The sequence below is a fragment of the Salvelinus sp. IW2-2015 genome, linkage group LG27 (genome assembly GCF_002910315.2).
Source record: "Salvelinus sp. IW2-2015 linkage group LG27, ASM291031v2, whole genome shotgun sequence".
In the NCBI taxonomy this organism is placed as follows: Eukaryota; Metazoa; Chordata; class Actinopteri; order Salmoniformes; family Salmonidae; genus Salvelinus; species Salvelinus sp. IW2-2015.
The window spans coordinates 30573632-30599250 of record NC_036867.1 but is presented as its reverse complement, the minus strand read 5'-3'; the positions used below and the strand labels follow the sequence as shown (position 1 = coordinate 30599250).

Here is a 25619-nt window from a genome sequence, read left to right as displayed (position 1 = left end):
CTCATATTGGCCTCGAGTGGCTGAATGTCTCGTGCTCATTCAGTTTGTTCATGCACCTTGTTTGGTTGGCTGTGAATAGCCTTGATCCCAGCCGTCCTTGGTTTCGTAGTGTGATGTCTGACACAGCAAGACTAGACTGAGATACTAGCGTCAGTTTACTTTCTTATTTGAGGGTAGCCGAGCCACAGCACTAGGTTGGGACTGATCCAATGTGATTCATATATATATATATATATATATATATTAGGTTCTATGCTGATATCTGATCGTGATATTTCCTCTCCCCTACAGAGACTGGCCATGGATCCAGGTTGTAAGGGAATGCCCCTCTCCAGCTTCCTCCTCAAACCCATGCAAAGGGTGACGCGCTACCCCCTCATCATCAAAAATGTATGTACACACACATTCTCTCACACACACACTCTCTCACACACACTCTTCCCACCATCCAAATAAAGTGTATGTGATTGAGAAGCTAAACAGGGTTGGTCCTGGTCGGTCCTTGTGTTAGACCAGATGCTGCTGGAAATGATGTTGGACGGCCAGTAGGAGGCACTCTTTCCTCTGGTCTATAAAAGATATATCCCAATGCCCCAGGGCAGTGATTGACATTGCCCTGTGAAGGTTGCTGTCTTTTGGATAGGACGGTAAATGCCTGTCCTGACTCTCTATGGTCACTAAAGATCCCATGGCATTTATCGTAATCCCGTGTTAATCCTGGTGTCCTGGCTAAATTCCCAATCTGGCCCTCATACCGTTATGGCCACCTAATCATACCCAGCTTCCAATTGGCTCATTCATCCCCCCTCTTCTCCCCTGTAACTATTCCCCAGGTTGTTGCTGTAAATGAGAATGTGTTCTCAGTAAACCTACCTGGTAAATAAGGGATAAATAAAATATTTAACTGATACATACACACACACTGGAATTGACTATCTGTAACTGTGCGATGCGGTGCAGATCCTAGAGAATACTCCGGAGGCTCACCCGGACCATAGCCATCTGAAGCAGGCTCTGGAGAAGGCTGAGGAGCTGTGTTCCCAGGTCAACGAGGGCGTCAGGGAGAAGGAGAACTCTGACCGGCTGGAGTGGATCCAGGCCCACGTCCAGTGTGAGGGGCTGTCTGAGGTAATACACACAGAGACAGACACACACAAACAAACACAACACAAATCATTGTAAAATAAGATTTTTTTTCTTAACTGACTTGCCTGGTAAAATGAAAGGTGAAATAAAACACAATGAAAAGCACAGGAACATGTACTCGATTCCACAGAATTACACACAATTGACACAGTTTCACACCGTGAACAGACTCACTCCCAACTCACTTGGCCCTTTTTCTTTAACGACTTTCTTTAAGCAACTCGTGTTCAACTCGGTGACCAACTGCCTGGGCCCGCGCAAGTTCCTGCACAGCGGCAAACTCTACAAGGCCAAGAGCAACAAGGAGCTGTACGGCTTCCTATTCAACGACTTCCTCCTCCTGACTCAGATCATCAAGCCCCTGGGCTTCTCGGGCTGCGACAAGGTGTTCAGTGCTAAGTCCCACCTGCAGTACCGCATGTACAAGACCGTAAGTACTCTCCTCTCACCAACATACACATTGTCCGCGTCCCAAATGGCACCCTATAGGGAAGCAATTCTCAACTTGTGGGTCGTGACCCAAATTTGGATCGTGTGAGGTTTTGAGTGGGTCATGGGTGTCTGAGTAAAAAAAAAAAATATATATATATATAAATACTCCAGTCTGAATTTAAACAACTCAAACCAGGTAGGAAGTGTGTAGAAATTATAATTAATTTAAATTGTTCAGAGATTAAATGTAAAAATGTTTCTTCAATCACAGTATTTTCAATATAGAATTATTAGCAACGTTATTTTGGAGGATTTTGTGGTCTCAAGCCAGTGAGTTTATTAACATTCTTCATCAAGAATATGGGCAAGATTGTATTATTGACAATGAAAGAGGTGGGAATGTTGTTCCCTTTATAGAAAAGTTTGTGGTCATACGCACATCCTTAAAAACATAGGTGCTGGGCTAATAAAGAACACTAGTATAGAACAAGAAGGTGCGCACACTGTTAATGCTCCCAATTCACCGCTTTACTGACAACGTTTCCATCTGAAACGGATCTTCGTCAGGTTGTTCCCTTGTCATGTATTTGCTATATTTACTATCAATAAAGCGCATGACTCGAACGTCGCCTCTCCCGAGCCCGTTGGGGAGTTGCAGCGATGAGACAAGATCGTAATTGGATATGATGAAATTGGGGAGAGAAAGGGGCTAAAATTACCAAAGAATTAATAAAATAATTTTTTGAAATGTTTTCCATACTGTATTTTGGCGACTCATTTTCACGATGGATTATTGGGTCACGACTGAGAGAACCTGGTTCAATTTGGGTTCCAAGGTAAAATCACTTGAGAACCACTGCTATAGGGAATACAGTGCACTACTTTTGACCTGGGCCCATAGGACCACTTTGMGAGGAAGGAGAGATAATTGGGATGTAGCCTTGGTCTTGGACATGCCGTACAAATCCCCACGTACAGTAGTGTGGCATGTTCAAGACCAGGGCTACATCCCAATTATCTCTCCTTCCTGTACATTTGTTCACTGATTTGAAAGGAAATGACCTGTATAAGAAATATTGTGGAAATTCCCTCTACCCCAAACCTGCACCAATCCCATGCTTTTAGATTTGTGGGATATAGTAAACGAGTGCACACTTCAGGAACGAGACAAGATATTATTGCGATGCACCCCAGGAGTTCTGACCTTGTTGTGACCTCGGACCTTTAACCCCCACTACAGCCCATCTTCCTGAACGAGGTGTTGGTGAAGCTGCCAACAGATCCCTCGGGAGACGAGCCCATCTTCCACATCTCCCACATCGACAGGGTCTACACCATACGGGCAGAGAGCATCAATGAGAGGTACACACACAGACGAATGCATGCAGTCACACACACACTCTCTCTCTCTTACACACACATAGCCAAGGCTTTCTTTTGACCTTGTTGTGATGACTCATGCAGGACTGCTTGGGTGCAGAAGATCAAGGCAGCTTCGGAGCTCTTCATCGAGACAGAGAAGAAGAAGAGGGAGAAGGCCTACCTGGGTATAACAGTCTGTCTCTCTGCTCCTCTATAGGTCCACTGTCTGGGAGGGACAGCTATGTCACCTACCCTCCCGGACCAGGGTCTTAAAAGCACTGTTGGTAACACTTTATGGGTGTCTTTTTTAAGCATCTTTGGGTTTCAGAAAAGCCCTATGTAAGTACTTTGTATTATTACTTGAAGTTACCCCCTTATCGTTGTAACCTTGTATTTATGCTAGTAACATTTTTATGAAAATGTTGCTACATAGTAGTGTAGGAATTGTGGAGTTGAGCGATTTCTGTGTTATACATGAGGAATAGTGACTATTCCACTTTTAACAAAAATGGCCTAGTTTCACTAAGAAGCAAGGAACTGGCTAACAATGATTTGGTTTCTAATGTCTGTACAGTGTTAGTACACAGGTATAAGAGCAACTTCATGTAAAGTGTTACCAAACTATCTCATGACAACTGAGTGTTTTCATGCTGGCTTTGTCTCTGACTTTTCTGTGTGTTTGTCTCTGACCATTACGTTTAGGTCTGCCTCTGACCATTACGTTTAGGTCTGCCTCTGACCACTTACGTCTCGGTCTGCCTCTGACCACTTACGTTTCGGTTTTCCTCTGACCATTACGTTTGTGTCTGTCTCGATGCAGTTCGCTCACAGAGGGCCACGGGCATCGGCCGGCTGATGGTAAACATTGTGGAGGGCATCGAGCTGAAGCCCTGCCGCTCCCACGGTAAGTCCCTAGAGATGACCCCCCTGCCACACCGACCTTAAGTTGATCTCAACACTGATTTCTGTGTCTCTGACACGAGAGAGTGACACACAACCACCCTTTAATACATGTGTCGATTGACACTAGAGAAGCTTTAACCAAGTTGAATCATTCCCAAAGGTTCTGTACAGCTGTAATCAGACAGCAAAACATTTCAGACATCACAGTTTATGTACATCCTACTTAAGACTCTCCTTACAGTTTATGGCTCCACAGGAATGAAGGTAACCAGATACTAACCCTGATTACTCCCTTAAGGGGAACTGACTTCACCCCTCACCTATTGATTCACAGATATCCATCTGTCTTCCCTATATCAACACATCGCTCTCCTCTCCTTGAAACACATTCCAAAGCCTTCTGTCTTTCTTCAGAGAACCATTAACTTCTAACATAGTCTCTTTCATTTACTGTCATTAATTTACTACCTCAAGGATCAAAGTTTAGCTGATTCCAACAGTACACAGGAGAAGAATGATAGTGTTAACAGTACATGCAGGGGTTCAAATAGTATTTTGAGCCTGCCTGCAGTGCCAGATGGGTGGGTTTGCCCTTTTGGGACTATTCCATTGGTTCTAATTCACCAGGCCAGCTTAATCGAGCACAAGTATGTGGAAGATTTAAAATACTCTTTTGTGGAGGAATACCCATATTGGTATTCTAAATGTCTGTACAACCGCCAGTCTGTTATTCGGTTGTAAAATTCTGGTAACTTGACAAAGTTTGTTCAAGAAATCTCAGTTTGAGGAGGGAGGGAATAAGCATGGAGGGAATCCTCCAACTTGGAATTCTTCAACCGGAATTTCTTTCAAACCAGGGGTTTGGGGAAAGTGAGCGGAATTTTGCAACCCTAAGTTGTGATCTCTTCTCAGGAAAGAGCAACCCGTACTGCGAGGTGACGATGGGTTCCCAGTGCCACATCACCAAGACCCTGCAGGACACGCTCAACCCCAAGTGGAACTCCAACTGTCAGTTCTTCATCAAGGACCTGGAGCAGGACGTGCTGTGCGTCACTGTGTTTGAGAGGGACCAATTCTCTCCTGACGGTGAGGCTGCGAGCGCACACACACACACACACACCAGAATAACACTCTGTTTAAAAAGGCTACGGTGAGACTATGCGAACACGCAAGCTCATACACACACAAACAGCCTTTTACTGACTAGAGGCCTTTTTGATTCAGTGTGCCGTCATGCGATATATTCTATCACAGTATAGGGTGTGACACCTCTTTTACTTGTATACTCATCATCCCTCCCTCTGTCTGTCTGTGTGTAGATTTCCTAGGCAGGACAGAGATCCGTCTGGCGGACATTAAGAAGGACCAGGGCTCCAAAGGGCCCATCACCAAGAGGCTGCTGCTCCACGAGGTGCCCACAGGAGAGATAGTCGTACGACTGGACCTGCAGCTCTTTGAGGAGCCCTAGCCCATCCCAGTTCAACCCAGCCCTGCTCAGCCTAACCCAGCCTAACACCCATACTGTACACTCCTCCGTTACCCCTGCCCGAAGTCTCACCAAGCTCTAGTGACAATCCCCAACGGCCCAGCCCCACACTCCAGTGTGCGTGCGCACGTGTGACTGTGTGAATGAATTTTCTGCAAAATGGTCTTAATAAGTGATGTATTTTTTCCCTCTTTATGATTTGTATCATTATGGTGTATGTATGATATCATGATTCCACTATTATTTGGTTGAACAAAATTATGAAACATTCCACAGCTAATCTAAAATCTCAAAGGCCGTCTTATAACGCAATGAACCTTTGAGACATGATATACTGTATGTAGAGAAATGTTTGAACAACACATATGATCATTGCTTATGCACTGTATGTCTTAAAGAGCCCACCCTGTGGCATTAACACCTGGGGCGTGTTCATTAGTTAACAAGCGGAAGCAAGCAGACTGAAACCGGGCGAGACTACCTTGTCCAGTAAGAAATGTAAATTTTCTGTTGCAAAATGTTTTAAAACACATTCCGTTGTGTGGCCTAATGAACACCACCCAGATGACCACACTGTTGTTGTGCCATCCCTGTGACAACAGACTGTAACCTCCCATATAACCTTTGACGCTGTGTTCATGTTTATAAACAAACCGCTATACGGCTATTATGTCATTGCAGGTCGGACAATTTCAAAACCCCTGATTGTATTAGCTGGAACATCTTAGCTTGTATTTCTTTAATTCAAGCMTTTCAAGTTATTTATTAGTTTGTGTACGTCAGTTTGAGACAAAGGTACAAAAGCAGGTACAGTGCGTACGTGATTGCGAGGAGAGAGCTACTTTGAGATATACCCTTCAAAGATTTGGTGAGACACTGGAGAAATGTGTTATTGAAGGAAAGAACTGTTGTTAATGTTAGTATATTACAGTATGGTGAGAATGATAATGAAGCTCAGTCATCTTTATACGTTCCACATGTTGTGTTTTCGATTGAAAATTAAAAATGAAAGAAATGTTTGGGTCTATTTGAAACATTACAGAAGTACTGTACGAATGTACACACTAATATATTGTCTATCAAATTGGCTTAGCCCAAAATATATCATTGAACGGTTTGAGGGAAATTGAAGAGSAGATTTCCTGTTTTCTAAATGATGTATAAATGAGTGACGATTTATAGTTACATTTGCAGCGTAGGCCAAGATAATGAGTACCAATGTACTGTAAATCATTTGTTTTCCGATGGTTAGAAGAATCATACGGTGATGTCAGGAATGTTTTTGTACTTTTTCCGAAAAATTCTGTTATTTTCAACGCATTCATATCTTCACGTTTTGTATGTATTTTACTTGTTTTTAATTTTATTTTTTCGTATGCCAAAAAAACACCATTTAATATAGAGTGCTATATTTGTGTTGGAAAGCCATTTGTAGGTGTTTTGTTTTAGAGACTGAGGTCAGGCTTTGTTGTGATGGACATATTCGGCCAATGCTGTAACTGAAACTGTTTGTGAAGAGGTATTTCAGGTTCATTCAATTTGGGTCTCAAATTAATTTATTTCCTTTGTAAGAGAACAGGAATTATTATTTTGAGTGTTGTGTGGCACTGTGTTACATATTTATAGAAGCTCAGAAAGACAATTCCGATGAAAGGGAAATATCAGCCTCCAAGTGGTATGAGACAATTTGAATCTTTCATATTGTCTTTTATCTGTTATTTCATTCTTTATGATGACCCTCCCATTATCTTGGGTTCTGTCGAAATGAGATGTACAAGGATATTCAAAGGCAGCGGAGACGACTGACTTCAGAGTCTGTTAATGTTAGCATAACACAGTGGAGGGGTAAGATCTTCATTTGTGTAATGTTAGTTTAATGTATGTTGTAGTTACCAGCTATGTGTCCGTGTAGATAATGTACAAATACTAGTGAAATTCCACTGCCGTGTTAGTGAGAGTGGTCAAGGAAAACAGCTTTTGCAGAGCCTGTGTTCCTTATCATGTGTATGTCTAGGAGTGAGTGTGTAAACATTAACTTACTATTCTCGAGTGCTTTGGTTTGTGCTGGGTCTCTTCAAGTTGGAGGACTTAGATTATGACTAGTCATTTCCTTATAGCGTGCAACACCTCTACCCCTACTCCTTCCCGGTTACCCCACAGTAGTGCTCTTTTAATGTTCACTCTAAAACCAGTGATGGTCTCTATTCTTTTTAATGAGCAAAGTCTTAACTGATAAAGTACCGTATGTGAATATGTTGAAATATTTGAAAGGAGTATAAGTAATATATTACAACTACCGTAGAAGAATGTTGATGACAATGTATGAGAAGTGTTGTCTTAAATGTTGAAAATAAAATTTGATTGGACCAATGAGTTTGTATGTTTGGTTTGTAGCCTTAATTTACAAACATTGTAAATACTATATTTGGAATTTACCTCCATGTTACTTTTCCATGATATGCGTCTCATGGATAGTGTGCACCTCAGTCAGTGCCTGAAACGTTTGTACATTGAAAGTATCGTTCGTGTTAAAGCCGGAGATGAAGTTTCAATATTGAAACAATGTTGCAAATGTCAGAGACGGACAGTAAGGTTAATAAAAGTATCCGCTATTGAAAACCCAAATGCTAGTCTAAAATAAATGGGATACACCAAATCCAGCGAAGTACTGTTGCCCCAAACATTCCTTGCATAACAACTTTGCACCCTGCTGAAACACCAGTCCCTTCAAATCATTAAGGTTACTGTCTCCAACGCCCATGCCAATATATCCTCCAAATACCGTCTTCTTGGGCATTATCACTTAATTCAGAATCATGCAGCAGCAACATTGCTGTTGATATTGGCTATCTACACTGAACAAAAAATATAAAAGCAACATGTACCTTGATTTTTTTTAAACTTTAATTTACTTAGTAAACATTTAACTAATTGTTTTTGTCACAACACAACTGATTGGCTCAAACGCATTAAGAAGGAAAGAAATTCCACAAATTAACTTTTAACAAGGCACACCTGTTAATTGAAATGCATTCCAGGTGAATACGTCATGAAGCTGGTTGAGAGAATGCCAAGAGTGTGCAAAGCTGTCTTCAAGACAAATGGTAGCTACCATGAAGAATCTCAAATATAAAATATATTTTGATTTGTTTAACACTTTTTTGTTTACTACATGATTCCATATGTGTATTTTAGTTGATGTCTTCACTATTATTCTACAATGTAAAAAAAATTGTAAAAATAACGAAAAACCTTGGCATGAGTAGGTGTGTCCAAACTTTTGACTGGTACTGTATATATTTTTTCCACACACAAAAAAAAATCCCCTTAAAACTGAAATATCATAATTGGATAAGTCTCCAGCCCCCTGAGTTAATACCCAGTAGAAGCACCTTTGGCAGCAATTACAGCTGCTGTAGGCCTGTCCCCGACCCAAAAAAATCTTGGTCGACCAAAAGTAATCTGTTCTTTCTACCAATGAATTGGTAGACATTTTTAAATGTGTATTTTTCCATATATAGACAAACATGTGTTTTAATAAAATCAACGATATGCATTGAGCTTGTCTGATGCTTTAAGTTTACGGTTTGATGAAATAAGACAAATGCCTCAAGAGGGCGCCAGATCTAGATAACCAGAAGAAGAAGAAAAACTTAACCTGACCCAACTATTGTCCTCCCGCCCCTGCTGGCTTACGCAGATTCTGGAGAGAGAAGTGCATTGTGCATCTGGACGCATGGTCAATCCGATGTCTGCATTGGCCATTCAGCATTTACGGCGATATGGCCTCAGGAGAAGTCAGGGCATTCATATTTCTTGCAGGGCAGTGCAGAGCTGTTGTCAAGGAAGTGAGTTTGTGTTTTACAGGATGTACTGCCCGCACCTACCATAAACCAATCATGTCAATGCGGAACTATACAGAGCTCTTCCGCGTTGTTAGAAAATTTGGAAGGCGTGTGGCAATGCAGTACAGAGCTCGATTTGGCCTCTGCATGCCTCTGTAGGCTCCACGATTGCGTCACACCCAGTCTATATGGAGCCTCATATATACATTTGTTCCTGCTCGACTAAAACAATCTCGGTCGACCAACAGCCTAACGACCAAACAATCGACCAGTTGACTAATTGGGCCCTAGTCTATAGGGATAGGTCACTACCAACTTCGCACACCTAGATCATTCTTCTTTGCAAAACTGTTCAAGCTCGGTCACATTCCTTGGGGAGCATTGATGGACAGCAATCTTCAAGTCATGCCACAAATTGGATTTAGGTCAGGGCTCTGACAGGGCCACTCACAGACGTTTACCTTTTTATTCCTTAGCCACTCCACTGTAGCTTTGGCTGTGTGCTTCGAGTCATTGTCATGATGAAAGGTGAAATCCCATCTCAGTTTCGTCTTTCTTATAGAGGGCAGCAGGTTTTCCTCAAGGACTTTTCTGTACATTGATCCATAAATGTTCCTTTCTATCCTGATAAGTCCCTGACGATGAGAAAAATCCCCATAACATGATGCTGCCACCACCAAGCTTCACAGTAAAGATTTGTGTTCTTTGGGTGATGTACCATGTTGGGTTTGTGCCAAATGTAACACTTTGCATTTAGGCCGAAAAGTTTCATTTTTGTTTCGTCAGACCCCAAAACGTTTTGCCACATGGCTACAGTCTCCCAAATGTTTTTTTTCTCCCGTACAAATGGGATTCAAGGTGGGCTTCCTTCTTGCCACCCTACCATACATGCCAGATTTGTGGAGATCTTGGGACATACAGGGCATTCGGAAAGTATTCAGACCCCTTTACTTTTTTTTCATATTTTGTTACGTTACAGCCTTATTCTAAAATCGATTAAATAGTTTTCCCCCCCTCATCAATCTACACACAATACCCCATAATGACAAAGCAAAAACAGGATTTTAGATAAATGTGCACATTTATTTAAAAATATATATTTGTATTTTATTTAACTAGGCAAGTCAGTTAAGAACAAATTCTTATTTACAATGACGGCCTAGGAACAGTTAACTGCCTTGGTCAAGGGCAGAACGACAGATTTTTACCTTGTCAGCTCGGGGATTCAATCTAGAAACCTTTCGGTTACTGGCCCAACACTCTAACCACTATGCTACCTGTCGTGTTCTTGGGGACCTTCAATGCTGCAGACATTTTTGGTACCTTTCCCCAGAGCTGTGCCTCGACACAATCCTGTCTCGGAGCTCTACGGACAATTCTTTCAACCTCATGGCTTGATTTTTGCTCTGACATGCACTGTCAACTGTGGGACCTTATATAGACAGGTGTGTGCCTTTCCAAATCATGTTCAATCAATTGAATTTACCACAGGTGGACTCCAATCAATTTGTAGAAATATCTCAATGATGATCAATAGAAACAGGATGCACCTGAGCTCAATTCTTGCAAAGGGTCTGAATACCTTTGTAAATAAGGTAAGGTATTTGTTTTTATCTTTAATACATTTGCAAACATTTCTAAAAACCTGTTTTCACTTTGTCATTATGGGGTATTGTGAGTAGATTGATGAGGGATGTATTTAACATGTATTTAATCCATTTTAGAATAAGGCTGTAACATAACAAAAGTCAAGGGGTTTGAATACTTTCCAAGTGCACTGTAGTTGTCACATGCACACTTTGACCAGTCTTGGCCGTAAAAGCGTGTAGTTCTTTCAAAGTTGCTAATGGACTTTTGGTAGCCTCTCTGATCAGTCTCCTATTTGCTCTGTCATCCAGTTTGGCGGGACGGCCATAGATGGAAAAGTACCCAATTGTCATTATTGAGTAAAAGTGAAGATACCTTAATAAAAAATTACTCAATTAAAAGTGAAAGTCACCAAGTAAAATTCTACTTGAGTAAAATTATAAAAGTATTTGGTTTTAAGTATCAAAAGTAAATAATTACTAAAATATACGTAAGTATCAAAAGTAAAAGGATTTCAAATGCCTTATATTAACAAAACCAGACAGCACCATCTTCTTGTTTTTTTTAAATGTACAGATAGCCAGGGGCACACTCCAACACTTACAAATGAAGCATTTGTGTTTAGTGAGTCCGCCAGATCAGAGGCAGTAGGGATGACCAGGGATGTTCTTTTAATAAGTGCATGAATTGCACTATTTTTAACGAGTACTTTCGGGTGTCAGGGAAAATGTATGGAGTAAAAAGTACATTATTCTTTTTAGGAATGTAGTGAAGTAAAAGTAAAATTTGTCAAATAAAGAGTAAAGTAAAGTACAGATACCCCAAATAACGACTTAAGTAGTACTTTAAAGTGGGGTAGGATGTTTAGATCAATGGAATAATAAACTATTTCAAGCCATTTTAATTCCAGGCTATAAGTCAACAACAGGTGACCATTTTGAAAGGGGGTGTAGATTTTCTACACCATCTCTTTGATTACTCATGTCTCACCATGTTTTTATCACTTCTTTCCATCTTCCAACCCCTGATATTCCTCATATCAGAGCCTCTGGGGGCTTGGTTGATGCAGGCCCTAAGTATGAGAAAGCACTGTCTGAGGAGATGGCCAAACTACAGTGCGGTGACCTCACTGAGTTCCCGGATTTTTAAGTTCCCTGATGAGTCAATTGTGTGTTCATAAGTATCAGTCCTTTGTTTCATTTGGTAAGATTTGGTTGTAAGTTTAAATTACATTTAAAAAGTCAGGTCAGTCTAGGCACATGTTCTACTAACCTTTGATCCTCTGTGATGCACTTTAGATCCAGAATGTACATCTTAATTTAGGAGCGTAGATTTCACATTGTACTGTGTCACTTTTATTTCTCTTTTCAAAGCCCAAGTTAGATGATTGGTCCTCAAAAATGATCTTCACTCTGTCACTCTCTTTTGTCTGTTAAATCTGACCAAGAACCATTTTTAATAAATTATATGTTTTAGTATGGGTAGTCTCATTCACTTCTTTGTTTACAAAGTAGTCATTGCATCAGAAATATAAAACGCATGATGTCAATTATTAGGGATAACTTTTCAATTATGAATGTTTTTGTAGTTTGTAGGCCTAGTCCATTACATACAATTTTAAATGTGTATACATTTGATGTAATATAAATGTATTTTTATTCCTAATCATAATTTAAGCATAAGGGGCAGGGTATCGGCCTCTAGGGGCGGGACAAGGCATGTTCAGAATTGCTTCTCCTCCCACATGTTGAATATTAATGAGAGAAAATAGTCAGCGAGCCTATACGTAGTGACGACACACGAAAACTGCGGGCCCGGATTGCAGCAGCCCCTTGTCACTGTGACGAAGATTGGCACTAAGGTAAGCTGTCACTCAAATTCCTCTTTTTTTTCGTCGCCCATCAATCTAACAATCGACGCTACATGCTCGAATGCAATGGCTCGCAATGGAATGAGCCAATGTGTACTTTGCAGAATGTACAGTGAGCCTAAAGACTGATCACACATAAAGGCAAGCTGTTGTGGCGAGAGAAAAAAAAGATGTCCGCTTATTTGGAAAAGGCGCATTGGAAAGGGTGAATGAGAAGGCCAAGCGTGTGTTGACTAAGCTACAGACTACTGGACATTCGAATGTTAATAGGAGAGATACCTATCGATGACCGCAACGTCGATGGGATGTGTGCTGTTGACAGTTTTATTTGTTCAACATTTGAAAGCACCCATATTATCTGATACATGTAGCCCGAGCCGCTATACGATATTTAGACAGCGAGGGTAGGATAAATCGGTAATGAAATTGACACGAAATTGTATGCACGTCTGTTTGTTATTAGAAAAACATTTTATTTATTCCCTTATTTATTTTTGCACATGAATACGGCTTGCTAAGGAGAGATTCATGGGCCTAGTGGCACAGTTTAGGATGATGCTTGGTGAACATTACGAACTGTAGATGAACAACTGCTGCGTTGAATTATTAAATCAAAATATGTGCCCGGAAGTTAGGGCTACTGACTGTACAACATACCTTCCACGCTGCGCGCGCGTGAATTGATCACTGCACTGTCTGCATTCCATTCTGATACACGCATACAGTGACCAAACATTTACACTCCAAAAAACATGAATCCTCATACCCCAGAATGCAAGGCCCTGTGCTGKCTCTACGTTCTTCATTGGCTATGTATGTATCATGCAATGGTGATATCTAATCTATGACAACAACAAAAACCTAATCTAAACCCCATGTCTGATGCATGTGTCTCTGTAGGTCTGGTAGGCACAGGTCTTGGACTGGAATGCCCGAGTATTGGCATCATTGGCAGCGACCATGATGGAAGCCCATTCGGCATCTCTAGATGAGTACCCAGAGGTGGATGAGGTAAGAGATTGATGAGGAGGAGGAGTGAAGTTTGAACATATGTTCAAAGTGGCTGGCCATATTCCAATTAATGAGCTGTGTGATATACAGTTGAAGTCGGAAGTGTACATACACTTAGGTTGGAGTCATTAAAACTTATTTTTCAACCACTCCACAAATTTCTTGTTAACAAACTATACTTTTGGCAAATCGGTTAGGACAGCTACTTTGTGCATGACACAAGTAGTTTTTCCAACAATTGTTTACAGACAGATTATTTCACTTAAAATTCACTGTATCACAATTGCAGTGGGTCAGAAGTTTACATACACTAAATTGACTGTCAAAGCTTGGAAAATTGCATAAAATGATGTCATGGCTTTAGAAGCTTCTGTTAGGTTAATTGACATAATTTGAGTCAATTGGAGGTGTACCTGTGGATGTATTTCAAGGACTACCTTCAAACCCAGTGCCTCTTTGCTTGACATCATGGGAAGATCAAAAGAAATCAGCCAAGATATCAGAAAAAAATGTGTAGACCTCCACAAGTCTGGTTCATCCTTGGGAGCAATTTCCAAACGCCTGAAGGTACCACGTTCATCATTACAAACAATAGTACGCAAGTATAAACACCATGGGACCACGCAGCCGCCATACTGCTCAGGAGATGCGTTCTGTCTCCTAGAGATGAGCGTACTTTGGTGRGAAAAGTGCAAATCAATTCCAGAACAACAGCAAAGGACCTTGTGAAGATGCTGGAGGAAACAGGTACAAAAGTATCTATATCCACAGTAAAACGAGTCCTATATCGACATAACCTGAAAGGTGGATATATTGAAGCAACATCTCAAGACATCAGTCAGGAAGTTAAAGCTTGGTTGCAAATGGGTCTTCCAAATGGACAATGACCCCAAGCATACTTCCGAAGTTGTGGCAAAATGGCTTAAGGACAACAAAGTCAAGGTATTGGAGTGGCCATCACAAAGCCCTGACCTCACTCCTATAGAACATTTGTGGGCAGAACTGAAAAAGCGTGTGCGAGCAAGGAGGCCTACAAACCTGACTCAGTTACACCAGCTCTGTCAGGAGGAATGGGCCAAAATTCACCCACCTTATTGTGGGAAGCTTGTGGAAGGCTACCTGAAACGTTTGATCCAAGTTTAAGGCAATGCTACCAAATACTAATTGAGTGTATGTAAACTTCTGACCCACTGGGAATGTGATGAAAGAAATAAAAGCTGAAATAAATAACATTCTCTACTACTCTCTATTTCACATTCTTCAAATTCTTCAAATCTGACGTAAAACAGGGAATTTTTATTAGGATTAAATGTCAGGAATTGTGAAAAACTGAGTTTAAATGTATTTGGCTAAGGTGTATGTAAACTTCTGACTTCAACTGTGTGTATATACCCCAAACTTGTGACCACAATTTCACTAGTAAATTAATAACTGTCTGAAGAAGGGTGTTACTGTCCTGAATTCCCAAATACAATGAGCTTCTGTGAAAATTAATATTACACACTTTAAAGGTCTATTATTCCTCTAAAATACACCCAAGTGTATTTTAACACATTGCCTTTCAATCAGTCATTGTTGCGCCATCACGTGCAATCACAAGGGCAAGGACCATCCATATCCAGAGATCGTGAGTGGGGGAAAAAAATGTAATGCTGTAACAGCCACACYTCTACAGTGTGCACGTAGGAGAGAGGCAATATTCATCATCATGCATGTCATTTTAATATAATATATGCTATTTAGCATACACTTTTATCTATACTGAACAAAAATATAAAGTGTTGGTTTCATGAGCTGAAATTAAAGATCCCAGACATTTTCCATATGCACAAAAAGCTTATTTCTCTCATTGTGTGCACTCATTTGTTTACATCCCTGTTAGTGAGCATTTCTCTTTTGCCAAGATAATCCATCCACCTGACAGTTGTGGCATATCAAGAAGCTGATTAAACAGCATGATCATTACACAGGTGCACCTTGTGCTGGGTACAATAAAAAGCCACTCTAAATGTGCAGTTTTGTTACACAACACAATGCCACGGATGTCTCAAGTTTTGAGGGAGTGTGCAATTGGCATGCTGACTACAGGAATGTCCACCAGAGCTGTTGCTAGAGAATTGAATGTTAATTTCTCTACCATAAGCCGCTTCCAACGTCATTTTGGCAGTACGTCTCACAACCGCAGACCACGTGTAACCACCCCAGCTCAGGACCTCCACATCCAGCTTATTCACCTGCGGGATCATCTGAGACCAGACAGCTGATGAAAGGAGATGCTCACACCAGATACAGACTGGTTTTCTGATCCAGTCCCCTACCTTTTTTTAAAGGTATCTGTGACCAACAGATGCATATCTGTATTCCCAGCCATGTGAAAATCATAGATTAGGGCCTAAGGAATTTATTTCAATTGACTTATTTCCTTATATAAACTGTAACTCAGTAAAATCTTTGAAATTGTTGCATTTTATATTTTTGTTCAGTATAAAATCACTTGATTACATTTTTTTACGTATGGGTGGTCCTATTAATGAACCCCACTATCCAGCTGTTGCAAGCACTATGCTCTAACAACTGCGCTACAGAGGACCACTTTAAAAAAACAATGTATGTCAGATCTAGTGAAAAATGTGTCACTGTTGGAATGAGCCTGACCTGAGGCACTGTAGGAAGGGGTCGTGTTCACTAGAAACCAAATGGAAGAAACTGTTGGAACAGGGAAGGACTAGAATGGATCATGAGTAACTTATAACTGAGTGTAGAAGTTAGACAGTGTATTCATGAGGGTTCAATGTGAATGATAAATGGCTAATGCGGTCTCTGTAAGCTGCTGAATTGAAACAGTGTTATGAGTGGAAAGAGACAGACCAGTCTCTTTCTCCTCTCCCTGGGGCTGGTGTGTGTACTCCTCACCCCACTACCACCCTGAGGGGAGTCATTCACCAACCACCGACTAACTTTACTGGATTTCACTCTCCTATCCCCTCCCTTCTCCTCCGCTCTCCTATTTTCTCTGCCTTGTTTCCCAATCTTCTTTTTAACGTCTTTGTCTCTTTCCTGGGTAAAGGTCTTGGTGCAGATGCGCGTGGGAGCGGATGTGGAGGGGGATCCAGAGCAGAGTCTGAGTGAGGGGGGAGCAGGCAGCCCCTCTGCCATGCAGCCCCAGACGCCCATGGACACAGACAAGCAGGCCATCTACAGGTAGGCGAGTCATGGTACTCCTCCACTCCGTCCTCCTCATTAGAGCTCTTTCCCTCTGTTCCTCACTTTTTTTCCCTCCTTCATTATCTTTCCCTTGTCCTGTTTATGACTGTGAACTTGTGTGGATGTGCGAGCGTCGGTGCATGACTGTGTGTTTGTGTACTTTCATTAACTGCGCCTACTGTAGCGTTAATCCTTTGCACTCGCCTGTGCATCATAGGCACCCCCTGTTCCCTCTGCTGGCCCTACTCTTTGAGAAGTGTGAACAGTCGACTCAGAGCTCGGACTGCGTCAGCTCTGCCAGCTTCAATGTGGACATTGAGAACTTTGTCCGTAGCCAGAAGAAAGAGGGCAAGGGCTTCTTCTGTGACGACCCAGACGTGGACAACCTGGTGAGGAACTCTGCACTACCAGGGTCCTGTTCATTTGGGCATGCAACTGGAAACATTTGAAAATGTTCTGCAATGAAAAACAAAAATAGTTGTTTCTTATTGGATATGTCCAGTTGGTCCTTTCCTATTTTAGTCAGTTTTCTTCCTTTTGGTACCTAATGAACATGACCCAGCTCTTACACGTCATTATCTGTCTTTGATGTTAAAAGATAATATAATGAAGTTCCACCGCTGTTGTGCCCTTCAACAAACCACTCTTGAATTGCATCTCTTTACATCGAGCAATTGAAATAGTGTATGTGTGATAGTAAATGTTTTATCAAAAAGATAGAAATAAATATTATGACCCATGTCTTTATTGGGAAGAACTGAAGAGACATGACTGATCAGCAAACTGATGTTGAATGACCTAATTGGTAATGGTTAAGCTTAACCCTTGGCTAGGGTCAGGGTTCGAGTTCTGGGTTGGCAGCATGCCTACTAATGTCCTGCTAATGACCTGACCTTTGACCCCTGACCTCTGACCCCAGATGGTGAAGGCCATCCAGGTGCTGCGTATCCACCTCCTGGAGCTGGAGAAAGTGAGCGACTTGTGTAAGGACTTCTGTAGCCGCTACATCGCCTGCCTGCGCACCAAGATGAACAGTGAGACCCTGCTTAGTGGAGGAGAAACTGACAGCCCCTGTTCCCCTGTCCAGATACAGGTACACACACAGGTTATACACACACATTTTCCCTTCATATATTATTTGTATCTTTCCCAGAGGGAACTTTGGCTATTGTATTGGGATTAAATGATAAGCACATAATAGTACAATTCACACATTATAGGTATAAATTATACAAGATGAACACAAATTTAATGTGAATGCAGTTAGGCTAATTCTGTGTGTGTTTCACCCACAGACCTCCAGCCCACTGACAGGAACCCTTAGCCCTCAAGGCATTGTGATGTCAGCCTCAACCCTGCAGCAGGGCAACGTTACCCTGACAACAGTCAATTCTGCTGGCCAAGTGTTAGCAGGTATGTCTCCGTGGCATACCACCTCTACAGGTACCCTCTCCTCTCCGGCCTTACTGTGTCCCGGTTAAGACAGCTATTAGCAATACTGGGTCATATTAATGATGGCACACCGTAGCAAAACATTATTTTCTTAGTTATCAGGTTCAGTTAGTCCCTCCGTGTTTTAGTCAGTTTCCTTGAATCCGTGAATGTTGCCTCTTTTCAGAGTTAATTTCAAAGTAGATTATAACACGGTACTTCATTTTGTTTATCTGTCGGCCCCAGCCTCGAACTCAGGCCCTGTGTGTAGCTAACTGACCCTCTCTGCCCATTCATCGACATTTACCCGTTGTTGTTGTCTTAGCTGTTTACCTGTTGTTGTCTTAGCCCTCCCAATCAACACCTGCGATTGCTTTATACCTCCCTCTAATGTCAATATGCCTTGTATACTGTTGTTTAGGGTAGCTCTCATTGTCTTGTTTTACTGCGGAGCTCCTAGTCCCGCTCTACATGCCTCGGTTAGCTCCCTTGCCCCACCCCCCACACATGCGGAGACCGCACCTAGTTTAACTGGCGCTTCCAGAGATGCAGCCTCTCTCATCGTCACTCAATGCCTAGGTTTACCTCCACTGTACTCGCACCCTACCATGCCCTTGTCTGTGCATTATGCCCTGAATCTATCCTACCACGCCCAGAAGTCTGCTCCTTTTACTCTCTGTTCCGAATGCACTAGACGACCAGTTCTTATAGCCTTGAGCCGTACCCTTATCCTACTCCTCCTCTGTTCCTCTGGTGATGTATAGGTTAACCAAGACCCTGTGTGTCCCCAGGCGCTCTCATTTGTTGACTTCTGTAACTGGAAAAGCCTTGGGTTCATGCATGTTAACATCAGAAGCCTCCTCCCTAAGTTTGCTTTATTCACTGCTTTAGCACACTCCGCCAACCCTGGCTTAGGATGGCCACCAAAAATTCTGAAATTTCCATCCCCAATTARAACATTTTACGTCAAATTAGAACTGCTAAAGGGTGCGGAGTTAGCCTGCAGAGTTCTGTCCTATTATCAAGGTCTATGCCCAAACAATTCGAGCTACTACTTATTTCTCCAGAAATAAGTCTCTCACTGTTGCCGCTTTTTATAGACCCCCCCTCAGCTCCCAGCTGTGCCCTGGAAACCATATGTGAATTGATTACCCCCATTTATCTTCAGAGTTCGTACTGTTAGGTGACCCAAACTGGGATATGCTTAACACCCCGGCCGTCCTACAATCTAAGCTAGATGCCATCAATCTCACACAAATTATCATGGAACCTACCAGGTACAACCCCAAATCCGTAAACATGGGCACCTTCATAGATATCATCCTGACCAACTTGCCCTCTAAATACACCTCTGCTGTTTTCAACCATGACCTCAGCAATCACTGCCTCATTGCCTGCGTTCGTTATGGGTCCACGGTCAAATGACCACCCCTTATCACTGTCAAACGCTCCCTAAAACACTTCTACGAGCAGGCCTTTCTAATCAACCTGGCCCGGGTATCCTGYAATGATATTGACCTAATCCCGTCAGTCGAGGATGCCTGGTTGTTCTTCAAAAGGGCCTTCCTCACCATGATAAATAAGCATGCCCCTTTCAAAAAATGTAGAACTAAGAACAGATATAGCAATTGGTTCACTCCAGACTTGACTGCCCTTGACCAGCACAAAAACATCCTGTGGCGCACTGCACTAGCTTCGAATAGTCCCCGCGATATGCAACTTTTCAGGGAAGTCAGGAACCAATATACACAGTCAGTTAGAAAAGCAAAGTCTAGCTTTTTCAAACAGAAATTTGCATCCTGCAGCACTAACTCCAAAAAGTTTTGGAACACTGTAAAGTCCATGGAGAATAAGAGCACCTCCTCTCAGCTGCCCACTGCACTGAGGCTAGGAAACACTGTCACCACCGATAAATCCATGATAATCGAGAATTTCAATAAGCATTTCTCTACGGCTGGCCACGCTTTCCACCTGGCTACCCCAACCCCGGCCAACAGCTCTGCACCCCCCGCTACTGGCCCAAGCCCTCCCCCCTACTTCTCCTTGACCCAAATCCAGACAGCTGATGTCCTGAAAGAGCTGCAGAATCTGGATCCCTACAAATCAGATGGGCTAGACAATCTGGACCCTCTCTTCCTAAAATGATCTGCCGCCATTGTCGTAACCCCTATTACTAGTCTGTTCAACCTCTCTTTCATATCGTCTGAGATTCCTAAAGATAGGAAAGCGGCCGCGGTCATCCCCCTCTTCAAAGGGGGAGACACTCCAGACCCAAACTGTTACAGACCTATATCCATCCTGCCCTGCCTTTCTAAAGTCTTCGAAAGCCAAGTGAACAAACAGATCATCGACCATCTCGTATCCCACCGTACCTTCTCCGCTATGCAATCCGGTTTCCGAGCTGGTCACGGATGCACCTCAGCCACGCTCAAGGTCCTAAACGATATCATAACTACCATCGATAAAAAACAGTACTGTGCAGCCGTCTTCATCGACCTGACCAAGGCTTTCGACTCTGTCAATCACCGTATTCTTATCGGCAGACTCAACAGCCATGGTTTCACTAATGACTGCCTCGCCTGGTTCACTAACTACTTCTCAGATAGAGTTCAGTGTGTCAAATCGGAGGCCCTGTTGTCCGGACCTCTGGCAGTCTCTATGGAGGTGCTACAGGGTTCAATTCTCGGGCCGACTCTTTTCTCTGTATATATCAATGATGTCGCTCTTGCTGCGGGTGATTCTTTGATCCACCTCTACGCATACGACTCCATTCTGTATAAATCAAATCAAATTTTACATCTGGCCCTTCTTTGGACACTGTGTTAACAAACCTCCAAACGAGCTTCAATGCCATACAACACTTTTTCCGTGGCCTCCAACTGCTCTTAAACGCTAGTAAAACTAAATTCATGCCCTTCAACCGATCGCTGCCCGCACCCGCCCGCCCGCCTAGCATCACTACTCTGGACGGTTCTGACTTAGAATATGTGGACAAATATAAATACCTAGGTGTCTGGTTGGACTGTAAACTCTCTTTCCAGACTCACATTAAGCATCTCCAATCCAAAATTCAATCTAGAATCGTCTTCCTATTTCGCAACAAAGCCTCCTTCATTAATGCTGCCAAACATACCTTCGTAAAACTGACTATCCTACCGATCCTTGACTTCGGCGATGTCATTTACAAAATAGCCTCCAACACTCTACCCAGCAAATTGGATGCAGTCTATCACAGTGCTATCCGTTTTGTCACTAAAGCCCCATATACTACCCACCGTTGTGACCTGTATGCTCTCATTTGCTGGTCCACGCTACATATTTGTCGCCAAACCCACTGGCTCCAGGTCATCTATAAATCTTTGCTTGGTAAAGCTTCGCCTTATCTCAGCTCACTGGTCACCATAGCAACACCCACACGTAGCATGCGCTCCAGCAGGTATATTTCACTGGTCATCCCCAAAGCCAACACCTCCTTTGGCCGCATTTCCTTCCAGTTCTCTGCTGCCAATGACTGGAACGAATTGCAAAAATCACTGAAGTTTGAGACTTATATCTCCCTCACTAACTTCAAGCATCGGCTGTCAGAGCAGCTTACCGATCACTGCAGCTGTACACAGCCCATCTGTAAATAGCCCATCCAACCAACTCCCTACCTCATCCCCATATTTGTTTTTTGTTTTTTTTCGGCTCTTTTGCACACCAGTATTTATACTTGCACATCCTCATCTGCACATCTATCACTCCAGTGTTAATTGCTAAATTTMTATTACTTTGCCACTATGACCTATTTATTGCCTTACCTCCTTACTTCATTTGCACACACTGTATACAGATGTTCTATTGTGTTATTGGCTGTACGTTTGTTTATCCCATGTGTAACTCTGTGTTGTTATTTTTGTCTCACTACTTTGTTTTATCTTGGCCAGGTCGCAGTTGTAAATGAGAACTTGTTCTCAACTGGCCTACCTGGTTAAACAAAGGTGAAATAAAAAAATTATAGTGAGGTGCTGAGGGTCCTTGGATCAAGCTGTTACCAAAGACATGTCATAACTTGTTTATTTGTGTGTGTGTTTGAGCAGGTGGTACAGTCTACCAGCCCATCACAGTAGTCACTCCTCAGGGACAAGTGGTTGGACAAGCTATCTCACCCCAGACAATACGCATCAACAACACACATGTGAGGAATACGCCACACACACACACACACACACACAGACAGACGTACGGTCACAGTCACACAAACTACAGGCTGTTCTGTGAATTGTGTGTGTGTGTGTGTGTACAGCTCCAGTTGCAACTCAATCAGGACCTGAGCAGTTTTTTCACCCAGGAGGACTGCTCATCCAAGAGCAACAAGAGGGGCGTCCTGCCCAAATCAGCCACCAACATCATGCGCACCTGGCTCTTCCAGCACATAGGGGTGAGTGAAAACACCTAAATACCTTGCACCTCGTACCAACTGCTCCGAAGATTAGAAGAACTTCAACTATAACTAAATGTATTGTAACCCAGAGTAAATCTTTGCTAGGTTATTCCAAGGGTGTCTGTGCATGTGAGTGTGCACGTGCATGCATTTGAGAGAGAATGATGGCCCCCGTCACGATGGCGCGTCCCATGATGGCTCGGAGCGGCTGCGTTGACAGAGACGGATGTGTTAAGCCCTCATATGACTGGCCCATGGTCGGCTGGCTAAATGCTAATCAGAGGTTAATCAGTGGACAGCCCACAGGCCCACTGGCGAAGCTAACCAGACTGGTAGCTCACAGAGATCCTTTGTTCCCTGTGTGTGTTTGTGCGCGTGTGGGTGTCAGTGTGTGTTTGTGTGTGCCTGCGCGCGCACGTGGGCATGTGTGCCTGTGCGGGTGTATGTGTGTGTGTATGTAAGAGACGGTTAACTAACAGCCGGATGTTAGAAAATCCTAGCCCTTTGTGAGATGAAGCGTCTTCACTACAGCTTGTTTCTCTCCGCTTGCTCCTGAGTTGCCAATTCTGGCCCTCAAGCCTCTGTACATCCTACAGTTGAATCTAAATGCATCCGGGTTTGGGACGAAAGCCAAACCTCCCGATAACTCAGATTTTCTCCCCACATGGCAAACTACCGTTTTATACCGGTGTGATTAACGCTCCCCGTGGTGCCCACAAACGTTGCATGATAGCAGATCAAGTAACAGAAATTGGGTAAGAAGGTATCCGACTAGTGGCCAGGCTGCTCCGAACTCTAATTCACATAGAAGCGACTTTACTTAATCAACGTCCTGTGCTGTTCCAATACAAATTGGCCTTTAGTCTTACATCATCCATCCACAGTCTCTCCCAGTACCTACTGGGCTTAATAGGGAGCTAAACACAAACAATAATTTGCTGTAAATGATTGTTTGTGTTCTTTACCCTTTTCTCTTTGCATCGCTCTCTCTCAGCATCCCTATCCCACAGAGGATGAGAAGAAACAGCTCGCCATACAGACCAACCTGACCCTGCTGCAGGTCAACAACTGGTGAGTCAATCTTTCTCACACACCTAAACCCAAGCATAGAATTGTGGCCTTGGATGATTGGCTTAGCCCCTGTTCGTCTCTCCCTCTCCAGGTTCATTAACGCTAGGAGGCGGATCCTCCAGCCCATGATGGACAGCAYTGCGTCGGACACACCCAAGAGCAGGAAGAGGACTCCCCAGAGCCGGCCCACCCAGCGTTTCTGGCCCATGGCCAACAACATTGCCTCGGCCGGTGTAGGGCAAGAGGTGGCCATGGACGATGATGGTAAATGCCCAGAAAAACGAATATTATGAAAAGTCTGCAAGTCTGATATGCTCCTGTTGTGATTTATTAAAGTGAGAAATCACAGTAGGAACATATCAGAGTTGCAGACATGACTTTAAAAATAAAAAAAATCCCCAGTCCTTATTACAGGCTGAGAGGAATGTCATGCTGTGGTTTCACACCTTGATATGACTTGATCTTGTCCTTAACATACCAGCTGTCTCCATTACCACAATAACCCCGGTCAACTCTGATTGACTATACACTGTCCAATTACGTACTGGTTAGTGGGTGTGGCTGAAGCTTGATCTTTTCCCCCTGTGCCCTCAGTTACCATGGTGACAATGGGCATGAGTGTAGACGAGCTGCAGACGCTGACCTCAGACGGTGCAACACTGGCCATGCAGCAGGTGATGATGGGAGGACACAGCGAGGAGGAGGAGGGCGAGAGTGAGGAGGAGGAGGAAGAAGAGGAGGAGGGGGGTGACATGGCCGGATTGGAGTGACATACCACTACAGCGGGATGTGATGTCACACCCTCATGCATGCCTGTGTTTGACAATATTACTCAACACTCATCAGTGTCCAAGACTACCCACACTAGGCCTTTAAGGTCCTACTAGAAACAGAGAAAAAAATATGCTATTTTTATATGTAAAATGTTTGGAATGAAGGCTGTTTATTTTCATTTGGCTTTTTTGCTTAGTGTTTTTATTTTTAGTTCTTTTTTAAAGAATATTTATGTATGAACATTGAATGTCCAATATGGCTGACCTGCTTTTCAAGGTCTGTTGGATTTCTCTAATAATAAAATGTTCAAGAAAGATTTCCATCATCTTTGTTTTTTGTTTGAGTGTAGACGCAGTATTTAGGGGAGGATATCGAACCGAGGAACAAGGTTGTGTTGGAGGATGTATTGATAGTTGTGCAAAGACGTCTGAACCAAGAAATTCACTCATGCTTATGAATGCAACATCAAAAAGGAATAATTTGAAAAAGCTTTTTCCTAAAAATAAATACATTTTTATGGTATTTAAAAATTATACAGGTTTTTACTTGTGTCCTTTGTACCATATTTCTCTGCGAACACATCTGCTATGTAATAATACACTGCTCAAAAAAATAAAGGGAACACTAAAATAACACATCCTAGATCTGAATGAATTAAATATTCTTATTAAATACTTTTTTCTTTACATAGTTGAATGTGCTGACAACAAAATCACACACAAATTATCAATGGAATCAAATTTATCACCCATGGAGGTCTGTTTGAGTCACACTCAAAATTAACTGGAAAACCACACTACAGGCTGACCAACTTTGATGTAATCAAAAACTGTGCTCACAAGGGGTCTGAGATTCATCTCGGTACCTTATGGCAGTCAGGCTACCTCGGCGAGCACATGGAGGGCTGTCGGCCCCACAAAGAAATGCCAACCCACACCATGACTGACCCACGCCAAACCGGTCATGCTGGAGGATGTTGCAGCAGCAGAACGTTCTCCATGGCGTCTCCAGACTCTGTCACGTCTGTCACATGTGCTCAGTGTGAACCTGCTTTCATCTGTGAAGAGCACAGGG

General features: G+C 42.7%; 2 protein-coding genes across 5 annotated transcripts in view; both read left to right on the top strand.

The window, feature by feature from the left end:
• Positions 1-7699, top strand: part of LOC111953484 (intersectin-1-like) — a 77717-nt gene extending 70018 nt beyond the window's left edge. The window contains 8 exon segments of the mRNA XM_070435641.1: positions 292-390; positions 961-1128; positions 1364-1576; positions 2819-2940; positions 3043-3125; positions 3761-3844; positions 4756-4929; positions 5163-7699. Coding sequence (XP_070291742.1) covers positions 292-390; positions 961-1128; positions 1364-1576; positions 2819-2940; positions 3043-3125; positions 3761-3844; positions 4756-4929; positions 5163-5311 — 1092 coding nt within the window. The 3' untranslated portion in view covers positions 5312-7699.
• A 4836-nt stretch (positions 7700-12535) lies between these two features.
• Positions 12536-24861, top strand: LOC111953707 (homeobox protein PKNOX1). Of its 4 annotated transcripts, none has more exons than XM_023973147.2 (11): positions 12536-12622; positions 13532-13642; positions 16710-16843; positions 17064-17235; positions 17766-17939; positions 18142-18259; positions 22357-22454; positions 22563-22697; positions 23695-23771; positions 23863-24035; positions 24366-24861. In XM_023973147.2, exons 2-11 carry the CDS (start codon positions 13592-13594, stop codon positions 24539-24541), a joined length of 1308 nt encoding a protein of 435 aa, XP_023828915.1. In that variant the 5' UTR covers positions 12536-12622; positions 13532-13591; the 3' UTR covers positions 24542-24861. The 4 variants fall into 4 exon arrangements, with proteins under 4 accessions (XP_023828915.1, XP_023828913.1, XP_070291571.1 ...); XM_023973145.2 differs by having other exon boundaries at positions 18142-18289; XM_070435470.1 differs by having other exon boundaries at positions 22357-22697.
• Positions 24862-25619: the final 758 nt, after the last annotated feature.